Below are 19,397 nucleotides of genomic sequence, written 5' to 3' on the forward strand. Positions count from 1 at the left end.
TTATGATAGGACAATATTTGGCCGAGATACAATTATTTGAAAAACTGGAATCTGAGGGTGCAAAAAAAATTAATATTGAGAAAATCGTTTTTAAAGTTGACCAAATGAAGTTCTTAGCATATTAGCAAGTTTTGACATATTTGTTGTAGGAAATGTACTAAATATATTAACTAAATGTATAATATACAATGTATTTTTGGCTATTGCTACAAATATTCCTGCTTTGTTAACGTTTGGTTTGTTACAGTTTAAGACATTTTTATGCACCAGTCTTACTAGAGTATTATTATACTATATAGATACTATTATACTACATAGTACTATATGTTAATTGATATTTTGAAATAGCTTTTTTTAATATACATTTTCAGGTTTCCTTTCATTTTGTTTTGTGCTTTTCTATTTTTTTTCTGATTAGATGTAATTTATTTTGAACTTTAATTGATTAATTAGTTTAATTAACTTAATTTCAGTCAGTTGCCACCACAGCATTTCTGATTTCTGATTCATATTTTATTTTAGGTTTATTTCAATCAACAGAACCTTTTTTTAAATAATTGTAGTTTTAGTTAACAATAACAACACAGTTTTGCGTATTATTATCAGCGGAAATTTTGTTGAACAAATTTACATGCCATGTAGTGGACAAAAATTAATAAGCATGACATGGCAAGATTCTGACTAAATATAGCCCAAATTGTGTATGCATCAACATGTTGCTTATGCTTATGCTTGTGTGTGCATGTCAGCAGAAGACAGCCGAAATGATTTATGCACAAAACATAAAGGCAAAAGGTCAGGATAAACATAAATGTAAATTTTGTATGCAGAGGGGAGGATTGACCTTAAACATTCACACACACACACACACACAAAACACATCATTTAGACCCACACCCTTGAGGCTGCATTAATAAATGCTGCGTAAACGTATGAATGATTAATAAAACCATTTAGTCTGTGTGTACTTGTAGCCTGCACACATTCACTGAACACGGAGTCTTGTCATAGCCGCTGTGCTCCAAATTTCTCACACTAGCACGGAAATGAATGGGCCATCCCGACCCAGACCCACACTGACAATCTGCAAAACTTTTAAAATCAATGTTTAAGTGCATTTCTAGCCTAAATGAATACAGAAAATGTAAAGAAAATGTAATCTGGGCTCTCAGCAGAATGCATGCATGCATCTTCCTGTCTGAACTCGACCAAGTTTGTAGTCGAATACTCAAACAAATAAAAAATGTATCACAAACAAAAATCAGTGTAATGTGATGCTAGTGATTGCATTCTTTTGAAGAGCTAAAAATAACTTATATATACAGTATGTACATTATCATTCAAAAGTTTTGTATCAGAAAATATTTTTTTTATTTTTTAAAGATATTAGTATCTTTACTCAGAAAGGATGAATTAGATTGATGTGACAGAAAAGATAAAGCACATAAAATAATAAATGCAATAATACAACATTTCTATTTTTTACAAATGCTGTTCGTCTGAACATCTATTTATCAAAGAAATATTCAAAAATATATAACTGGCTTCCACAAAAATAGCAAGCATCACAGCTGTTTTCTATGGAAGTTTCCGCTACTAAATAAAAAATAAAACAGGTAATTGTGAAATCTAAAGGTTTTAGATTTTTTTCCCCTCTCACATTTATGACTTAAATCATTCAATTCTGATAATAAAATGACAGAACTGCAAGAAAAAATTTCACAATCAGCTTTTTTTTTTTATTCAGTGACAGAAATTGTAATAATAATAATAAATAAAAAAATTTAGCAGCAAATCAGTATATTAGAATGATTTCTGAAGCGTCATATGACACTGAAGACTTTATGATTAATTAATTTTTGCTGTTGCAGCTTTTTATTTTTTGTGCTGTTATCTTTGATCAAATAAATCCTTGGTGAGACTAAGAAACTTTAACAAACATTACTCAACAAGCAAACCAACAAACAAGCCACTGCTATTTCCATCACATGGAAAAGTTTGCACTTTATGCTTTACCTGATTCAGTAGCTGCTTATATGAACCCTGACGAACATCCTTCCATCTTTCTGTGTTTCTCAGAAAACAGACCAGGTGCACAAGCTGCTGTTGGACGTCATCACGTGGGTCGGGATCCTGCTGTCTCTGGTCTGTCTGCTCATCTGCATCTTCACCTTCTGTTTCTTCCGCGGTCTCCAAAGTGACAGGAACACCATCCACAAGAACCTCTGCATCTCCCTCTTTATCGCCGAAACACTCTTCCTCACCGGGATCAACCATGCAGACCAGCCCGTACGACACACACACACACACAAACACAGTTTGTTTTTGTGTAAAGTGTGTTCATCCCATAGGCGTAATGGTTTTTATACTGTACAAAATGTATATTCTATGGCCCTACACCTAACCCTAAGCCTCACAGGAAACTTTGTGCATTTTTACTTTCTCAAAAAAACTCATTCTGTATGATTTATAAGTGTTTTGAAAAATGGGGACATGGGTTATGTCCTCATAAGTCACCCTCTCCTTGTAATACCTGTGTCATATGACATTATACAGAGTTGTGACCTGATATGTCACGAACACATGCACACACACACACACTGTACAGAAAGCCCCACATATTCACACTCAATGGATTTAGATGAATTGCACAGCACTCAGACAATTTCTTAAGTTGGGCACCTCACTACTGTTAATTAGAGAAATGGAGAGGGTCTTCGACCTCTCATTGATAACAGAAACCTCATTGTTTCCTCAGAGAGAGAAAGAGAATATAAGCAAAGACAAATGGAAAATGACAAAGATAAAATGCTGCAAATCCGTGGGGAAAGTTCTGAAGTGCTAACAGAGCAGATGAGTTAATACTCAAAGCAGCGAGTCACAGATCACACTGGTGGAGAGTTTCAGTAGCTTTTGTGCTCAGCGTCTACTTCTTTGTTCCAGATCGTGTGTGCGGTGTTTGCGGCCCTGCTCCATTTCTTCTTCTTGGCTGCGTTTACATGGATGTTTCTGGAAGGCGTGCAGCTGTACATCATGCTGGTGGAAGTGTTCGAGAGCGAGTACTCGCGCACCAAGTATTTCTATCTCGCTGGATACGGAGTGCCTGCTGTTATAGTGGCTGTGTCTGCCGCCGTGGACTATCGCAGCTATGGAACCGAAAGAGTGTAAGTATATGTCAGATACAGAGAGAGCGGTGGCCAGCTGGGAATATAGTATGCATTTATAGGGACTCTTTTAAAAACATTCTCACCATTACTGTCCACGAAAAAAGAAACATGCAACATGTGTGGATAGTACTGTATATGCAATCAGACGGCCTTTTCAGCTAGATTTAACATTAAAAGAATGATAAATGAAGAAATAATTCATGAAACAGCAAATGTAAACAATTGCAAAAACATGAACAAAACACTGTTTCTGTTGACATTGGGGCCTAAGGTACGAAAGTTAAAATGTACTTCTTTGTACCCTTTTTTATCTCTAAATGGTACATACTAGTGCACATTAGTACAGTTTTGTGTATATTTGTACGTACACACATATTTGTATTAGTTTTGTCCTTCAAACAAAGTACTAGAGTATAAATGAGTTAACACAATAAAAATAAAATCATACTTTCTTGCAACTATATTGTCAACTGCTGTATATTGTTCTTACATGTCAGGTCGGGGCAAGTTGTCACATTATTTAATTTAAATTAAAGGAAATATTTTTTTTTTACTTAGCAGGCACACACACTAAACTGATCAAAAGTGACATTAATATTTCTATTTTAAATAAATGCTGTTTTTTTTAATGTACTATTAATCAACACACCTTGACATTTAAGAAAAATACAGTTGACTTTATAGTTGCCAGAACGTATGACGTAGAACGTATTGTTTATAAAACAGCACTTTAGTTTGAAGGACAACATGTATACATATATTTTAATTGAAGAGGGCTTTGAAAGACACCTTTTGAGTGAAAATACATTTATGCAATGGGAAACAAAACCTTACTTACTTACTTAAAGAGTCATAATTAAAAGACTTATTTGACATAATGATTCCACACAGTATTTACACAAAATAATAATAATGTTGCCTAATGGTTAAGGAAGATTGTAGGTTCAAGCCCAGGATTTAGTGACACAGGAAAAAACTCGGTTCACAAAATACAAAATAAGAGCCAGTGGGGTACAAAAATTGTAAACTCTTAAAAGAACATTATTCTTCTTATTGTTATTATTTGAAATTGATATTAAAGGAAATTAATATAAACACACGTTAAATTGATCAAAAGTAACAGGAAAGACATTTATAATGTTTCAAAAGAATTATGTTTCAAATAAATGATGTTCTTTCGAACTTTTTATTCATCAAAGGATCCTGAAAATTAAAACGTATTACAGTTTCCACACAAAAAATATGAAGCGGCACAACTGTTTTCAACATTGGTGATAATCAGAAATGTTTCTTGATCAGCATATTACACTGGTTCTTGAACAATCATACGTACATTAGGCAATCATAATGATGCTGAAAATTCAGCTTTGATCACAGGAATAAATTACATTTTACTATGAATTCATATAGGAAACAGCTCTATCAAATTGTAATAATATTTCACAATTTTTATCAAATATTATCTCTTTGATAGCAGTAAGCTGCAAAATGACTCAACTTCTGATCAGCAAGTGGAGCAAATCAGAAATCCCTCTAATGCTGTCTACTCCAGCAAAATGTTTTGCAAGCGCTAAGCTAAGCTAGCATCAGATCAGGCTGTACTGAAAGTCTCCTGTGCGTTCACGAGTTCTGAAAGGGGCAAACTGGTGAAATTGCCCTAATTCATATTCGTAAAGAAAACTGTTCAGCCGGCATTACTTCAGTTGGTGGCCAGACACAGCCGTGAGGGATGTTCACTCAAATAAATATTTCAGCAAAAATCATCATTTAAAGATGAGATGTTGAACGTGGCATGTGAATGAGTGGTCACTCGAGGACACAGTCTCTCCAGACCACAGAATTAGGTCACACTCATTTAAAAACAAGAACTGAAGGAGAAGGGAGGATTAAAGGAAAGAAGAACACCGTTTTACTGCAGATCCTGTTAACCTGAGCCAACAGTAGAGATCTAAACAAGGCACAGGGATCCATATGCAGGGAAAACGTGGCTTTTTTTGGAAAATAATCAGTGCTTTTCATGTCTTAATGTGTCCCCCACACTCTCAAATCTTTCCTGTACTTCCATATTAACCATAAATGGCATGGGTGAGAGGAGCATACATTAAGGTGTTGCATGGTAGATGCACATGAATTGAAATTGCTAAAATATTTATAATCCTATTGGGTTTCTGCATTCTCTAGCATAATGGTATCTGTTCTTTAAAGCGTTAGCATGTCTGACTGTGTTGGTGGCCTGGAACACACAAACACACACACACACACACACACGCACATTCGAACAGCGATGCTTGCACTCCTGCTGGGCTATAGAGGTGATTTCAGTATAGCAGAGATGAAGATTTTAATAATTCAGCTCTGCATTGTCAATCATGCCTTGAGGTTCCTAATGTGTGTCCAATGAGCCATTTTTGAATGCAATGATCAATTAAACAGCAGAACAGCACCTTAACAGTCCTACCTAGAACTTAAACTTGGTTTAAACTTCATTTGGAGATCGGTTTAATTTGAAAATCTATGTTTTTCTGTGTAGGTGCTGGCTCAGGTTGGATACATACTTTATCTGGAGTTTCATTGGGCCTGCTACTCTCATCATCATGGTGAGTTTAACACACACAAACACACACACTGGGGGTTTAGAGAATGATAGAGCAAAGACAATTCCACACAGGAGCACACACACACACACAGGGGGTACAGATAATGGTCTGTCAAGGGCATTATCCCAATTACGGGAAAGTCACAATCACCCCACAAGACAAGCTGAGCATCGCCATTACTATATATAGAGAAAGAGGGAGCATGTGTGTACGTGTGGATGTTGGGTTTGCTTTTTTCTAGATCATTTTTTTTAATCACTTTAGTTTTACCAGCGTTTAATACCAGTTTAAGTTCAATGAAGGCAGTCTGTAATAAATTAAAAGACTGTTGTAGTGATTGATAAGCTTGAGCTAAAGTGGGGGCAGAACAATATAGTACTGTATCGTCTGCATAGAGATGTATTTTGCATTTATCTGCTACAGAGGCAATGGTGTTAATGTAAATGGTGAATAAGAGCGGACCCAGGATAGACCCTTGAGGGACACCTCGACAGACCCCCAGTGGGGCAGAACTATGCCCATCGACAACTACAGTCTGTGTTCTGTTCTCAAGATAGTTTCTGAACCAGTCTACTGCCTTAGTGCCCAAGCCAATGCCCCGGAGCCTCTTAAAGAGGATTGTGTATGTTTCTGAGTTTTTAGAAGGGATCTCATTTGAGATGTACTGCAATTCGGTAAGAAAATAGGCTGAAATCTTGGCTGCAACCAAATTTTTGACATGGAAAAATTCATATTTACCAGAAATGTAAATATGTAATGGTGATATCTTGCCTTAAAACTCTCACGCTTACTGTACAGTTGAATAGAATGTATGTGTGTGCATATGTGTAGATATTTAAATCAGGGAGTTTTCGTACAGGTTGTACACATGCACTTATCTTGTCATACAGACAGTGAGATAGTAACCCACATATCTTATGTAATATACTGTAGAGTAAAAATGTGCTTGTATTTAAAGAAAATATATAAATAAATTGGGAGTTATTGTGATTTGTGATTTATTGTGATCACAATGTGTGCAAGGTTGTGTTTGGAATAAAAGAAATGTGCTGCAATATTGCATTTATCAAAGTTGACACATTTAAATGCTTATGTTCTATACAGTTAGTTTTTTGTTTGGTAACACTTTAGAAAAGGAAACACATATTCACTATTAACTGCGACTTTTCCCTCAATAAATTCCTAATTTGCTGCTTATTAATAGTTTGCAAGGTAGTTGTTATGTTTATGTACTGGGTGGGATAAGCAATGTAGAATATGGTCATGCAGAATATGTGCTTTATAAGTACTAATAATCAGCCAATATGTTAACAATAGGCATCCTAATAAGCTACTACATATATATATATATATATACACAAGCAAAGGCTTATTTAAAAATGAGCATTTTCAGTTTCACTGGCTCCATTATTTTCATATTTTGGCGAAGGATGTTCATTTCGGTGCATCCCTCCCATGATAAAACTGTGATTTCCAGGCTTAGAGACGAGGGCCCAGAAAGGTGAATCCCCCGCTGAGCCATTCTGCATTATTTTATTCATTTAAATCTGTTCATTCCAAACATTTCGTTCCAATAAAATGACATAAAAATGAAAATATGCCCAGTATACATACATATTCACAGATGAGTGGCAGTCATGGAAATTCATTGGTTAAAAGCGATTGTTGCATGTGTTTTATGCATTTGGTGATTCTGTGTTGCAGCTAAATGTTATTTTCCTGGGCATTGCACTATATAAGATGTTTCACCACACGGCGATTCTCAAGCCTGACTCCGGTTGCCTGGACAACATCAAGTAAGGCATTGATTCTGTGCTTCAATGTGTGTGTACTTCATTGCTTTTCTTGCTTACACTGTGACGGTCTTCATTTTCACTAAACACTCAATTGTCCTTCAATTCTGGACTGTTCTTTAGAGGTGTTTAAATGAGAAGAATGTTCAACTGCCTATCTTAAGTTACATGCAGTTTAAAGTGTCTTTTATCTGTCGCTTTTTCCTTGATGTTCAAGTTCTCATAAATCCCTGTGCTGTTTATGTAAATGAACTCAGCATCTTTAAATAGAGTTAGGACACGAGGGGCTGGCATATCAGGGTTTATTGAAACACAGCCAGTAGTGTTGGGGATCAGAAAGCGTGCAATGCACAGTGTGTAGCATGTCTCATCTATACTCTTCAGCCCATTGGCAGAATCTAGGTTAATTAGCATATTTTCAGTAATTGATTATTCTTTTTGATCTTCAGAAGACAGTAACTGTTTGAATCTGTGACCCAAATGCGTTATTTCTGCTATAGTTCTAATGTTCTGGGAAGATATTCATGGTATACAACCGTTACAGTTAATCTTATTTGATTGAACTGTTCCAAAAGTGCTGTTATGCAGAATAACCGCACTGGGATTTTACAAACTGACAATTTGTGCATTAGTTTTGAGGATTTTCAGGTTACATCTTGTCTTTTGAGTGAGTCGTTGAATCATTTACTCAACCGTGTTATTACATGTTACGAACAAACCAGTGTTATATTTTAATATTGTTTATAAACTAATATAGTATTTTTTTATTTAGCTATTTCTTTTGAATTAGCTTTTATTTTTATATTTTCAGTTTTCATTTTAGCTTAGTTTTTCATTTTTGTTTAAGTTTGTAATAACAACACTGGAACAATCTACTGTGTATTGCTTGCAGTCATGCAATGGAGGATTCTGCTTCGGTTCTTTGGAACTACTTTCATGGGAGGATCAATAATAGACAAAGTAACTTTTATTATTGAGTCTACAATAGTTACTTAATCGTAACTTCTATGGTTAACAGAACTGTTCGCATTGTTTACAAGTAACAAAATGTTATTATAAACAGCTACCATCAAAAGTATTCTGATCCTTTAGTCACTTAGAAATGTGCAAATTTTGGTATATTAGGAAATAAATAAACACAGTTCTATGCCAATGTCATTTAAGCACCTTTAATGACAAGTATGTGTAAATGCATACATTAATTTGCATTAAAAATTTGAGGTCAGAATGATTTTTTAAAAATTATTATTATTGAAAAAAGCTTTACCAAGAAAGAAAGATGGCTCACCAGAGTTGCTGTTATTTAATAAAAAAAAAGTAATATTGTAAATTGTAAAAAATGTATATATATATGTGATTCATATTTATATTATATATTTATATATTATTTCCACACAGTAGGATAAACTAGGTATTGGTGTATATGGCAGCTGTGCACTCTCATATAACTAACAGAAGAGCTTTTCTTCTCATTATACAGTATATTTTACAATCCATCTTCACAACAAAGTCCTAGTGCCATTATTTTATCCTAATCTTAGTTCTGTTAGTCTCTTTGTCACCAAATCAGTAAAAGAAAGAAGATTTTTAATGAGCTGTCGAGAAAGGCCTCAGGTTACAAGATGGAAGATTTAATACATGTAAAGTTATAAAGTCTGGCTTAAATATTACATAAGCACAAAATTCCACCCAAAGTGGCTGAATCTGCCATGCATAGAACAGATGATCTGGTTTCCTGTAAGGTTATTGGCTACTGAGAGTTTAACCCCGCCCACCACCACAGCTCCCACTCGGTCATAAGGTGCATGGGCTCCTAAACCTGCCGGAAGTCTGGCTGTTTTTTTTTTATTTAGTTTTATTTTTTCATTTTACACAATCCCATTCCATCACCTAATATGAACAATTGTGTTGCCTTAGAAAATGCATCTATACTTCAGTTTTCATTTTATTAGTTTGAGTTTTCCATCTCTTGAGTTTGTTTTGTTTTATTTATGATGTTATGAATCATTCATCAGCCTCGTCTGTCTTCGTTTCCTTTTCCATCCTTTATTTCTGTTTTATATTTCAGCGTTCTGTTGAGGCATGGCTTGTTATGGATAGACACTGGTAAGGGTCTCCAGCCAATCAGAGTGCCAGTTCTCTGAATCCTGCATTCTGATTGGACAGTTTATCTGTGTAGCTCCTCGGCTGTTTGATTGATTGATTCTCTGAATGTTAAAATGATTTAAGTGATTCATCAATTCTCCATTGTGGCTCTTTGAAATGAACAATGTAATTATAATTCTTCATGAGTGCATCGGTTCAGAATCAATATTTCTGTCTGTCTGCCTTTCCATCTTGATCCACCATTATTTATTTATTATTATTGTCTCTGATGGAAACAATAATTCATATTTACTGTCTCTGTGTATATCGTCTCAAAACTTTCTCCTTGTCTCTCTCTCTCTCTGCCTCATACTTTCTAATGATCTTGTTTCACTGCCAAACATTATCCTGTCACATTAGCGTGGTTCACAGTATTAATGGGTTGCAAGCTGATTATGTGTGAGTGTGTGTGTGTGTGTGAATGACCCCAAAGACTAAATGACATCACTAAATGAGTGTGAGGCTCAGCACTAAGTACAGACTAGTAGACGTTATGGCTGGAGCCAGCTTGACATTTGACTGCTGTAGAATAATGCCTTTCTGCGAGACAGTTTATATTCTGATCCTGCTATTGTTGAACTGAGGAAACAAATGCAGTCCAATAAAATAACAGAACATTTTAATATACGTAGATAATATAAACTAGCTGAGGTCACACATGTGTCGATTGTGTGTGAATGAGAGTCATGCACTTTGTCTGTTTCATTTCTCTCTCTCTCTCTCTCTCTCTCTCAGGTCCTGGGTTATTGGGGCCATAGCTCTGCTGTGTCTGCTGGGGTTGACCTGGGCGTTTGGACTGATGTATATCAATGAGAGTACAGTCATCATGGCCTACCTCTTCACCATCTTTAACTCACTGCAGGGGATGTTCATCTTCATATTTCACTGCATCCTGCAGAAGAAGGTGACACAAACACACACACACACACACACACACACACAAGGGTGATTCTTCAGTTAAGTGGCACCTTTGACTACTTGAGAGCTTGAAAAATGAAAGTTTTACAAGCTGTTTCATATGCATTTATGACATTAAATCACAGCCTTGATCTCTGGAAGACTGCTTCCAACAATGAGTAAAAGATTTTAAAAAAGTAAAAAAAAATATCTCACAATTATGACCTTTTTTCACAGAATTTCAGGATATAAACGTGCAATTGCGAGAAATAAAGTCAGTTCATGCAACTGCATGCATCATGCAGTTGTGAGGAAAGATGTTGCAATTATCTTTTTTATTTTTTATTCAGTGGCAGAAACGAGCTTTTTCATATTGATCATCCTTGTATTGATCAAGTGGACTTTTTAAAAGGTGCATGATGGTAACGCCATTTTTTCAATTTTAGGAGAAAAATAAGTTTGCTAGCAGTGAGTAAGTTTAAATTAAAGTAAACTTTTTGTTTCGTAATTCAAAAATACTAACTAGGTTTATAATGACACCCATTAAGCTTCTCTCAGATTAGGGTGTAAAAAGGATAACAATTATGTATCATGGTTCACACAAAAATATTAAGCAGAAAAACATTGCTTTAACATTAATAATAATCAGAAATGTCAGAAATCAGCTTATTATAATGATTTCTGAAGATTATGTGACACTGAAGACTATAGTAATGATGCTGAAAATACAGCTTTGATCACAGGAATAAATTACATTTTAAAATATTTTTAAATAAACAAAGAGTTATTTTAAATTGTAATAATATTTCAGTTTTTAATGTATTTTTGCAAAATAAAAAAAATTAAAATAAATTAAAAAAGCAGCCTTGATGATCATAAGAAACCTCTTTCAAAAACATCCAAAAATGTCAACGACCCCAAACTTTTGAAATGTAGTTTGTTTTTATATAAAAATATATATAAAAAAGTGCAAGTAGAATTCCTTGATTTTTATTCAAATATTTAGAATAAAGGTAATTAAAATAAAAAAAAAAATAATTAAAATTAAAATAAAAAAAAATCTGGCCAAATTAGAGGCACAATAGAAATCCTTTATAAATAAATTGCAGTCTGTCCTAGATAAAAAAAATATATATATAATCTCCCTAGTTTGCAGAATCACCCCATGTACATTATGCAAACGTCTGCAGTATCACGTGCGCATACACACACCGAGGCTCAATTGACCTCTTTCCTGGGCATTTTACAGAGAGTTTACTGGCCTCTCGTTAGTAATGATCTCATTCATCAATCCTTCTGTCACATGCATGCTCAATTAGAGACCCTCCGTGCATCAGATTTATTTATCTCATGATAGATTTTGAACCTTTTAATTATCTGATGGCCGATCTGTGGATTGCTTCCAGAGTCATTTAGCATGAAAATGCTCAGACCCACATAACACTGGTGCATTTTCGCTTTAGAGGGAGAAGGATATTGATTCGAGAAAAATAATATGTGTATGTGTGAATATCACGATATATTGAGGAACAGAAAGATCTGATTTCTATGGAATTAGATTACGTATTCCTCTGGCCAAACTTAAAGCTGAAATGCCGATTTATGTTTCTTTCACCATGAATAGATGTGCAAGCAGGCGACTTTTAGACCTTAAGTGGATGGTTTCATACATTTATGACTAATCTTCCTATCTACCTCATGAATCTTACCACAAACTGTATATATATATATTCTCTCACGGACCCACAAGAAGCTGTTTTTACAAGCCGAAGCACTGATCTAGGGTTATTTGGGTTTTGTGGAGACAGCAGTGATTTCAATCTAAATCTGTGAGTCCTGTTTGGTCGAGGTCTTTGAGGAGTTGGGTGTGCATTCATCCATAGAGACGGAGGAATAAAAGCGCTGGATTTGATTTGGCCGTTTTTAGAGCGTTTTCTTTCAACAGCTGTGCAAACAATAACACGCCATCCATGTTAACAACATTAAAAAGCAATTATAGCTGTGTTATTGCTGATACAACAGGGAATTTAGTACTGATATTGCTCATTATTGTTATTACGTCTAGATTTTTGGATGAAGCAATACAAGTTTCGGTCCTTGTTGTTTGAGAATTGAGGTAATGGCCATGGATTTGAATGTATGTGTGTGTTTTTTCTGATTAAGATTATAGCGTTTGGAAGGTCGTCCAACATGCTAACTGTAAATGACAAAAGCTCCCTTTGCTGTTCACAAGCACACACACAGACACACACACACACACACACACACACACACACACACACTTTAACCTGGAGGAACTAAGATGAACTGAGTGAACTCTTTACAAGTGTGTGAGTGTGTGTGTGTGTGTGTGTGTGCGTGCGTGCGTGCGTGTGTGTGTGTGTGCGTGTCTTTACAAAAGGACACAAGCAGTGGCCAATCGAATAAAATTATATTTACAAGAACTGCTGACTAATTAATCAGATCACAATTAATCACATTACATCGATGTTTGCTGAGGAAATCTCTCAAATGAAAGCTTAATGTAACCAAGTAGATAGTCAACTTTTCCTTAAAGCTTAATTAATGATTATTTTTAGTATTTAAAAACATTGTTTTTAATTCATAAATAATTTATACGTTTTGGGGTCATATCACGTGACATTTTACAATATTAAATATTAAATATTTAAATATTAAAATGAACTAAATATTTTCAAGATGCAGACATCTATTAATTGATAAATGTCTATAGGGGAGTTGTAGCACAAGACATTTTACAACTTTAAATATAAAAAATAATATTAAAATTAATAAAAATTTAAATGTGCATTAAACGTATGAATTGAATTTGTACTTTTGAAAAAAGAAATAAATATATACATGCACACATACACACAAATAAATATACTAAACTATAAATACGTTTTATATAACATATATGAATATATATTGCATATATTAAAATTAAACTGATAAAATTTGAATTAGCTACAACCCTTAATTATTAAGAATTTATTTATAAACTTATGGGGTATTTCCATAATCATAAATTCTAATAATAAATGTTTAAACTTGCACTTATACATTTTTTATGTGAATATAATTTTAATATATTCCACAAAATAATTACATTTTTTACAAATTTTATAAGTAAAAAATATTTATTTATAAATGCATATTTATTTAAACATCTTACACATTGAAATATGGGGTATTTCCATAATCATAAATTCTAATAATAAATGTTTAAACTGTCACTTATACATTTTCTATGTAAATATAATTTTTATATATTCCACTAAATTGTTACACATTTAATAATTGTATTATTATTTATTAAAAATTTTTTTTATTTTATATAATTTTTATTTTAATCTAATAAAAAGGTTTTATATAAAATATATATGAATATATATTGCATATATTAAATCAAATTTGAATTAGCTACAACACTTAATTATTAAGAATTTATTTATTTATTTATAAACTTAGCAAAAATGTAACATCACATTTTCAAGATAGTGTATTTTAAAGATAATCCTAATAAGCTTGACATATATTTGTTGGGATGTTTTCCATGAACCATAGACCGTTCTTGCACATGCACTTGCACAACAGGTTGTAGACAATGAAGGTCATAGTTACAATAGTTCAGGAAAGTAAAGAGACCATTTTACTGACTCAAAAAAAACAACAACTGCATGTGCATTTGTGTCTTTGGAGGTGCGTAAGGAATACGGCCGGTGTCTCCGCACACACTGCTGCAGCGGGAAGAGTGTGGAGTCCACCATCTCCACTTCAACAAAGACCAGTACAGCGCGCACACCTGGACGCTATTCCACCAACTCACAGGTAACACACACACACACACACCTGCAGGGGATCCTCCAAAAACTGATGTTTCTAGGCCAGTGACCGGTGAAGCTGTCAGCTTGTTAGTTCTTGCACGGAAAGCACCATAACTCTGGCGTTTTCTTCTTCATGGATGAATACAGTCCCACATGACCCTATTTCCCATTCAGACTTACTTTAAATGGTGCACTCAGCATTTTGTGAATATAATCAGAAAGGTTTTCAGTTGCATATCGCAATTACACACTGTACAGTGCCGATAACTGGAAACAACAACAACAAAAGAAAACAAAACCAACTTCACGAATTGAATGTGTGTTATATGCATTATATAAGATACAATATTCAGTATAAGAAAGTTGCATTGCACAACCATTGATGCTTAACACGATTTCTGTTTGCTTTCTTTGGACACTGCTTTCATTTCAATTGGAAACTAAACGTCAGCTGCCTCTCTTCCTCTGTTGTCAGAGTCGTATTCGTAGGATGTGGAATGATACGGTCAGGAAGCAGTCGGAGTCATCTTTCATCACCGCTGATATGAATAGCTCAGCGACTCTCAACAGAGGTGAAGCCAAACACACATACACAAACATCAACATGTGTACACAGCATTCATACACATACATATGGAGAGAAACTGTGCAAACACACACACACACACACACACAAAACAGATTATTTGGATCTGAGGTGAGAAAAGTGGAACAGAAACCCATGCTCATTTGACTTCTATAGGTTAGTTCTGACCAATGAGATTTGCCATGACACAGACTTTACTTTCAATTAATTATGCATAATTACATGAAAGTAACCCTAATCCTAACCCTAACCATATGTAGATAATTAATATTACTCAGTGCTTAAATAGATAATTGCACTGTAACAAAGACACCTTAAAACAAAGTGTAAACGTTATGTTTCTTCAACTTATTTGTTCAGTGCAGCATTTAGTTTTTTAACATTGCAAAAAGTTGAAATAGATTTCAGCATCTTGCTATTTTATTATATGAAGGTTTTTACCAGGACTTTCATATTTATTTTTGCTATTTAAATGCCTTTAAAGTATAGCATTGTATTTTATTTTTTACCCCTGTCCTTGAGCCAGACTTTTAATCTCGGTTAATTAGTATTAGATACATCTCATAAAAATATGAGTCACTGCATTTTAAAAACGATTAAAATCTAAGCAAAGAACTGTATAAAGATAAACCAAGGACACAAAATAGTCAGTGAAGAACACGTGTGAAGTGTGAAGGGTAAGAACAACAAAGATGAACATGAACAGAATACATTTAGTGTGCATCATTTACAGTCAAACGAAGAAAAAAGACAATGTTTGTGTGTGTGTGTGTGTTTAGAATATATAAATATGTTTGAGTCAGCTGGTTTATTGCAGAGAAGTTGAAAATATAATTTCCATCACAGAACATCACACACTCACACTTTATTTTAAGGTCCAATTCTCACCATTGACTAACTATATACTACATCTTTGCCTAAATAAACTCCTAATTAGCTGCAGTGTTTGGAATAACGGGTTTACTAATTACTTTTCTCGTCGTTACAACGCCGTTACCATTACTGAAAGTTAAATGCGGTGCGTTACTATGCAATGATTTAATAAACTATATAATCCGAATGCACCCCCGGCTCACACAGTGAGTGAGGAGGTGGGTTAATGACGAGATAAGCGATTATGATTGGCTAAGGCAGAGTCATGTGTTTCATGGTAGCCAATCAGAGCCAGTGTTTTTAAACACATGCCGGCACACGCCAAACACACACACATACACACACACACACACACACACACGCACATGCAACAGCTAAACAGAGACTCACAGCAGCAGCAGAAATGGCGAGTCAGGAGCAATCCGATAAAAAGATGGCATTTTCAAGGTGGAGATATAAGCACTACTTCAAATTCATTGTGGTCAAAGGCAAGAACGTGCATGTAATGTCTACATGTAATGTGTGACACGCATCTACAAAGCTAGTGGCCAACAACACTTTTCTTACAAAGATAATACTTGAAGTGCAGGATAAAACTCTTGCTGTCTTTTGACATGCAATAAATATCGAAAGTTATGTACGAACAACTGTCTGTTCTACTCATGTCAACTGACTTGTGAAAACTGAAAAAAAAATTAAAAAAAGAAAATTTGACATATAGCAACTTCGTTTTTTTTTTTTTTTTTTTTTTTACAGTAACGCAAATAGTTACTTTCCCTGGTAACGAGTTATAGAGTAATTCAGTTACTAACTCAGTTACTTTTTGGAACAAGTAGTGAGTAACTATAACTAATTACTTTTTTAAAGTAATGTTCCCAACAGAGATTAGCTGCTTATTAATAGTTCGCTAAGTTTAGGTATGGGGTCAGATCAAGGAATGTAAAATATGCTCAAGCAGAATAAGACATTAATATGTGCTTTATAAGTACTAATAAACAGTCTATAAGCTAGTAATATGCATGCAAGAAATCAACTGTTACAAGTGAGAACTGGTCCCCGAATTAATTTGTAAATTGTGCATGACTTTAAGAAAACCTACAGAATTCTCTTGACACATGCATGTACACCTTTGGACGTTGTTAGTAGACAAATGACAAACTAGTAGGAGTGTGAAAAGAGTGTTACCAGAGTTCCCAAAGCCAAAAGAGCTCGTACTGTATATAATTGTAAGAGTGTGTGTTTGAGGAACTGCAGAGGAATCTGGAAGGCGACAGAAAAGCGCTCCAACTTTGTGACCCTGGAGTCTGAACGCATCGGACATCTGTGCATGTGCTCATGTCCTGCTCATTCTCGGTTATGTCCAAACGCTAATATGATTTGCTCCTCCGAGCTCCTTTGTCTTCTCCGTCCTGTGTAAACAGGAATGTGAGCTTTTAGAAGTCTTCCAACGACATCAGTGAAACGCTTCCAATCAAGTCACACTGGCAGGACAAAATGTCAAACATCAACAGCTGTCCAGAATAAACATCATCTATGCTGAGCTCTGCTCTTATATTACACTCCACGTGGGAGGTTTTACATTCCTGTCCAGCCGAACTAACACGCTGCGACTGCTGATGTTTAAAGCTGTTTAAACACAAGTTTGTCTGCATCGTTCTTACTGTTTATTGTCCATATCTTTTCTGTCTCTATGTTGCTCCTTCCTCCGGTCTTCTCTCTCTCTCTTTCTGGCTCTGTTTGTGGCTGTTGTAGGTACCATGGCTAACCATCTCATCTCCAATGCTTTGTTACGTCCTCATGGCACTAATCCTTATAACACACTGCTGGGAGAGTCTGCTGTGTACAATAACCCTACAGCCAACATGTTCAACACGCAAGGTTTGCCTCTCACAGACACATTCACAAACTTTAGCACTTTTTGGATGGTAATTGCCTCTCAGGGTGACAACTGTAAAGGAAAATATACATGACGAGTCCTTGGAAAAAAAATTCATTTAAAAATACATTTTTGAATACAAATTTTACGTAAATGCATATTTATTTAAACATCTTACACATTGACATATGGGGTATTTCCATAATCATAAATTCTAATAATAAATGTTTAAACTGGCACCTATAATTTTTTTATGTAAATATAATTGTAATATATTCCACTAAATAATTTAATATTTTAAAATATTTTTTACAAATTTTATGTTAACTTTTATATATATATATATATATATATATATATATATATATACGTAAATTCATATTTATTTATGGTCTATTTCCATAATCATAAATTCTAATAATAAATGTTTAAACTGGCACCTATAAAAAATTCATGTAAATATAATTTTTATATATTCCACAAAATAATTTAATTAAAAAAACTAATTTTATAAGTCAACTCTTATAAAAAAAATTGAATAAATGTTTTAATACAAATTTTACGTAAATGCATATTTATTTAAACATCTTACACATTGACATATGGGGTATTTCCATAATCATAAATTCTAATAATAAATGTTTAGACTGGCACCTTAGACTGGCACATGTAAATATAATTTTAATATATTCCAAACAATTTTTACACATTTTATAATTTTATTTATTATTATTTACATAAAAAAAACTATTGGCTATAATCCTTCATTTAATTTTATTTTATTTAAATCTATTAAAAAGGTATTTTCATTCAAATCAATATATATATATATATATATATATAGATATATATATATATAGATATATATATATATAGATATAGATATATATCTATATATATATATATATATATATATATATATATATATATATATATATATATAGATATCAGGCAATAAATAAGCCTAATTAATCAAATAGAATGATTATATAAAAATTTTGTTACTGATAATAATTATACAGATAATAATTAGTGAATTAGTGATCTTATTTTGCTGTTTGTGTTGGACTGTAAAATTTGTTCTACTCTGTATTTTATTTCTTTGAATTGCAATTTAGTACATTTCCAATCCAACTTCCAGTTCAATTATTATTTTCAATTATTATTTTCTGACTAATGAATTTAAGGGGACCCAAATAATGATATATAAACTTTTTTCACCAGGGTCTGAAAAAATAGGAGTTGATTTATTTTACAGTAAAATATGAAGTGATAAGTATACTTTAAGCATTGAGCATCACACTATCTAATGTTTCTTGAAATCCTCGGTGTGTTGGTACATCTGAGTGGGTCATTTCTTTGATATCCTTTCCATTTTAGTTCAACTTCCTTTAATTCAGATTCAGAGGACTATGCTGCATCCTGTTTGTTACCTTGTGAAGTGTAAATTTCCTAATGGTACACACACACACACACACACACACAGTGATATCTTGCATACATACTTCCTGTGTCTGTTTAATGAGATCATTTATATTGTTTCTATGTCCATCTGTTGGGTTTAATAATGTGGTGCAATTAGAACATTTCAACCCAGCATCTGTCCTAAACTCAGCAGGCAAGCAGTCAGTCA

General features: G+C 33.8%; 1 protein-coding gene across 1 annotated transcript in view; it reads left to right on the plus strand.

Annotated features, from left to right (window-relative positions):
- The window catches only part of LOC127957138 (adhesion G protein-coupled receptor L3), a 91,409-nt gene that overhangs the window by 69,119 nt on the left and 2,893 nt on the right, over positions 1-19,397 (plus strand). Inside the window, exons 15-22 of the mRNA XM_052555569.1 lie at positions 2,080-2,289; positions 2,944-3,164; positions 5,698-5,764; positions 7,469-7,560; positions 10,438-10,606; positions 14,305-14,433; positions 14,905-15,001; positions 17,641-17,766. Coding sequence (XP_052411529.1) covers positions 2,080-2,289; positions 2,944-3,164; positions 5,698-5,764; positions 7,469-7,560; positions 10,438-10,606; positions 14,305-14,433; positions 14,905-15,001; positions 17,641-17,766 — 1,111 coding nt within the window. The remainder of the gene's footprint in view (positions 1-2,079; positions 2,290-2,943; positions 3,165-5,697; positions 5,765-7,468; positions 7,561-10,437; positions 10,607-14,304; positions 14,434-14,904; positions 15,002-17,640; positions 17,767-19,397) is intronic.

This window comes from Carassius gibelio, chromosome A1 (assembly GCF_023724105.1).
Source record: "Carassius gibelio isolate Cgi1373 ecotype wild population from Czech Republic chromosome A1, carGib1.2-hapl.c, whole genome shotgun sequence".
Classification (NCBI taxonomy): domain Eukaryota; kingdom Metazoa; phylum Chordata; class Actinopteri; order Cypriniformes; family Cyprinidae; genus Carassius; species Carassius gibelio.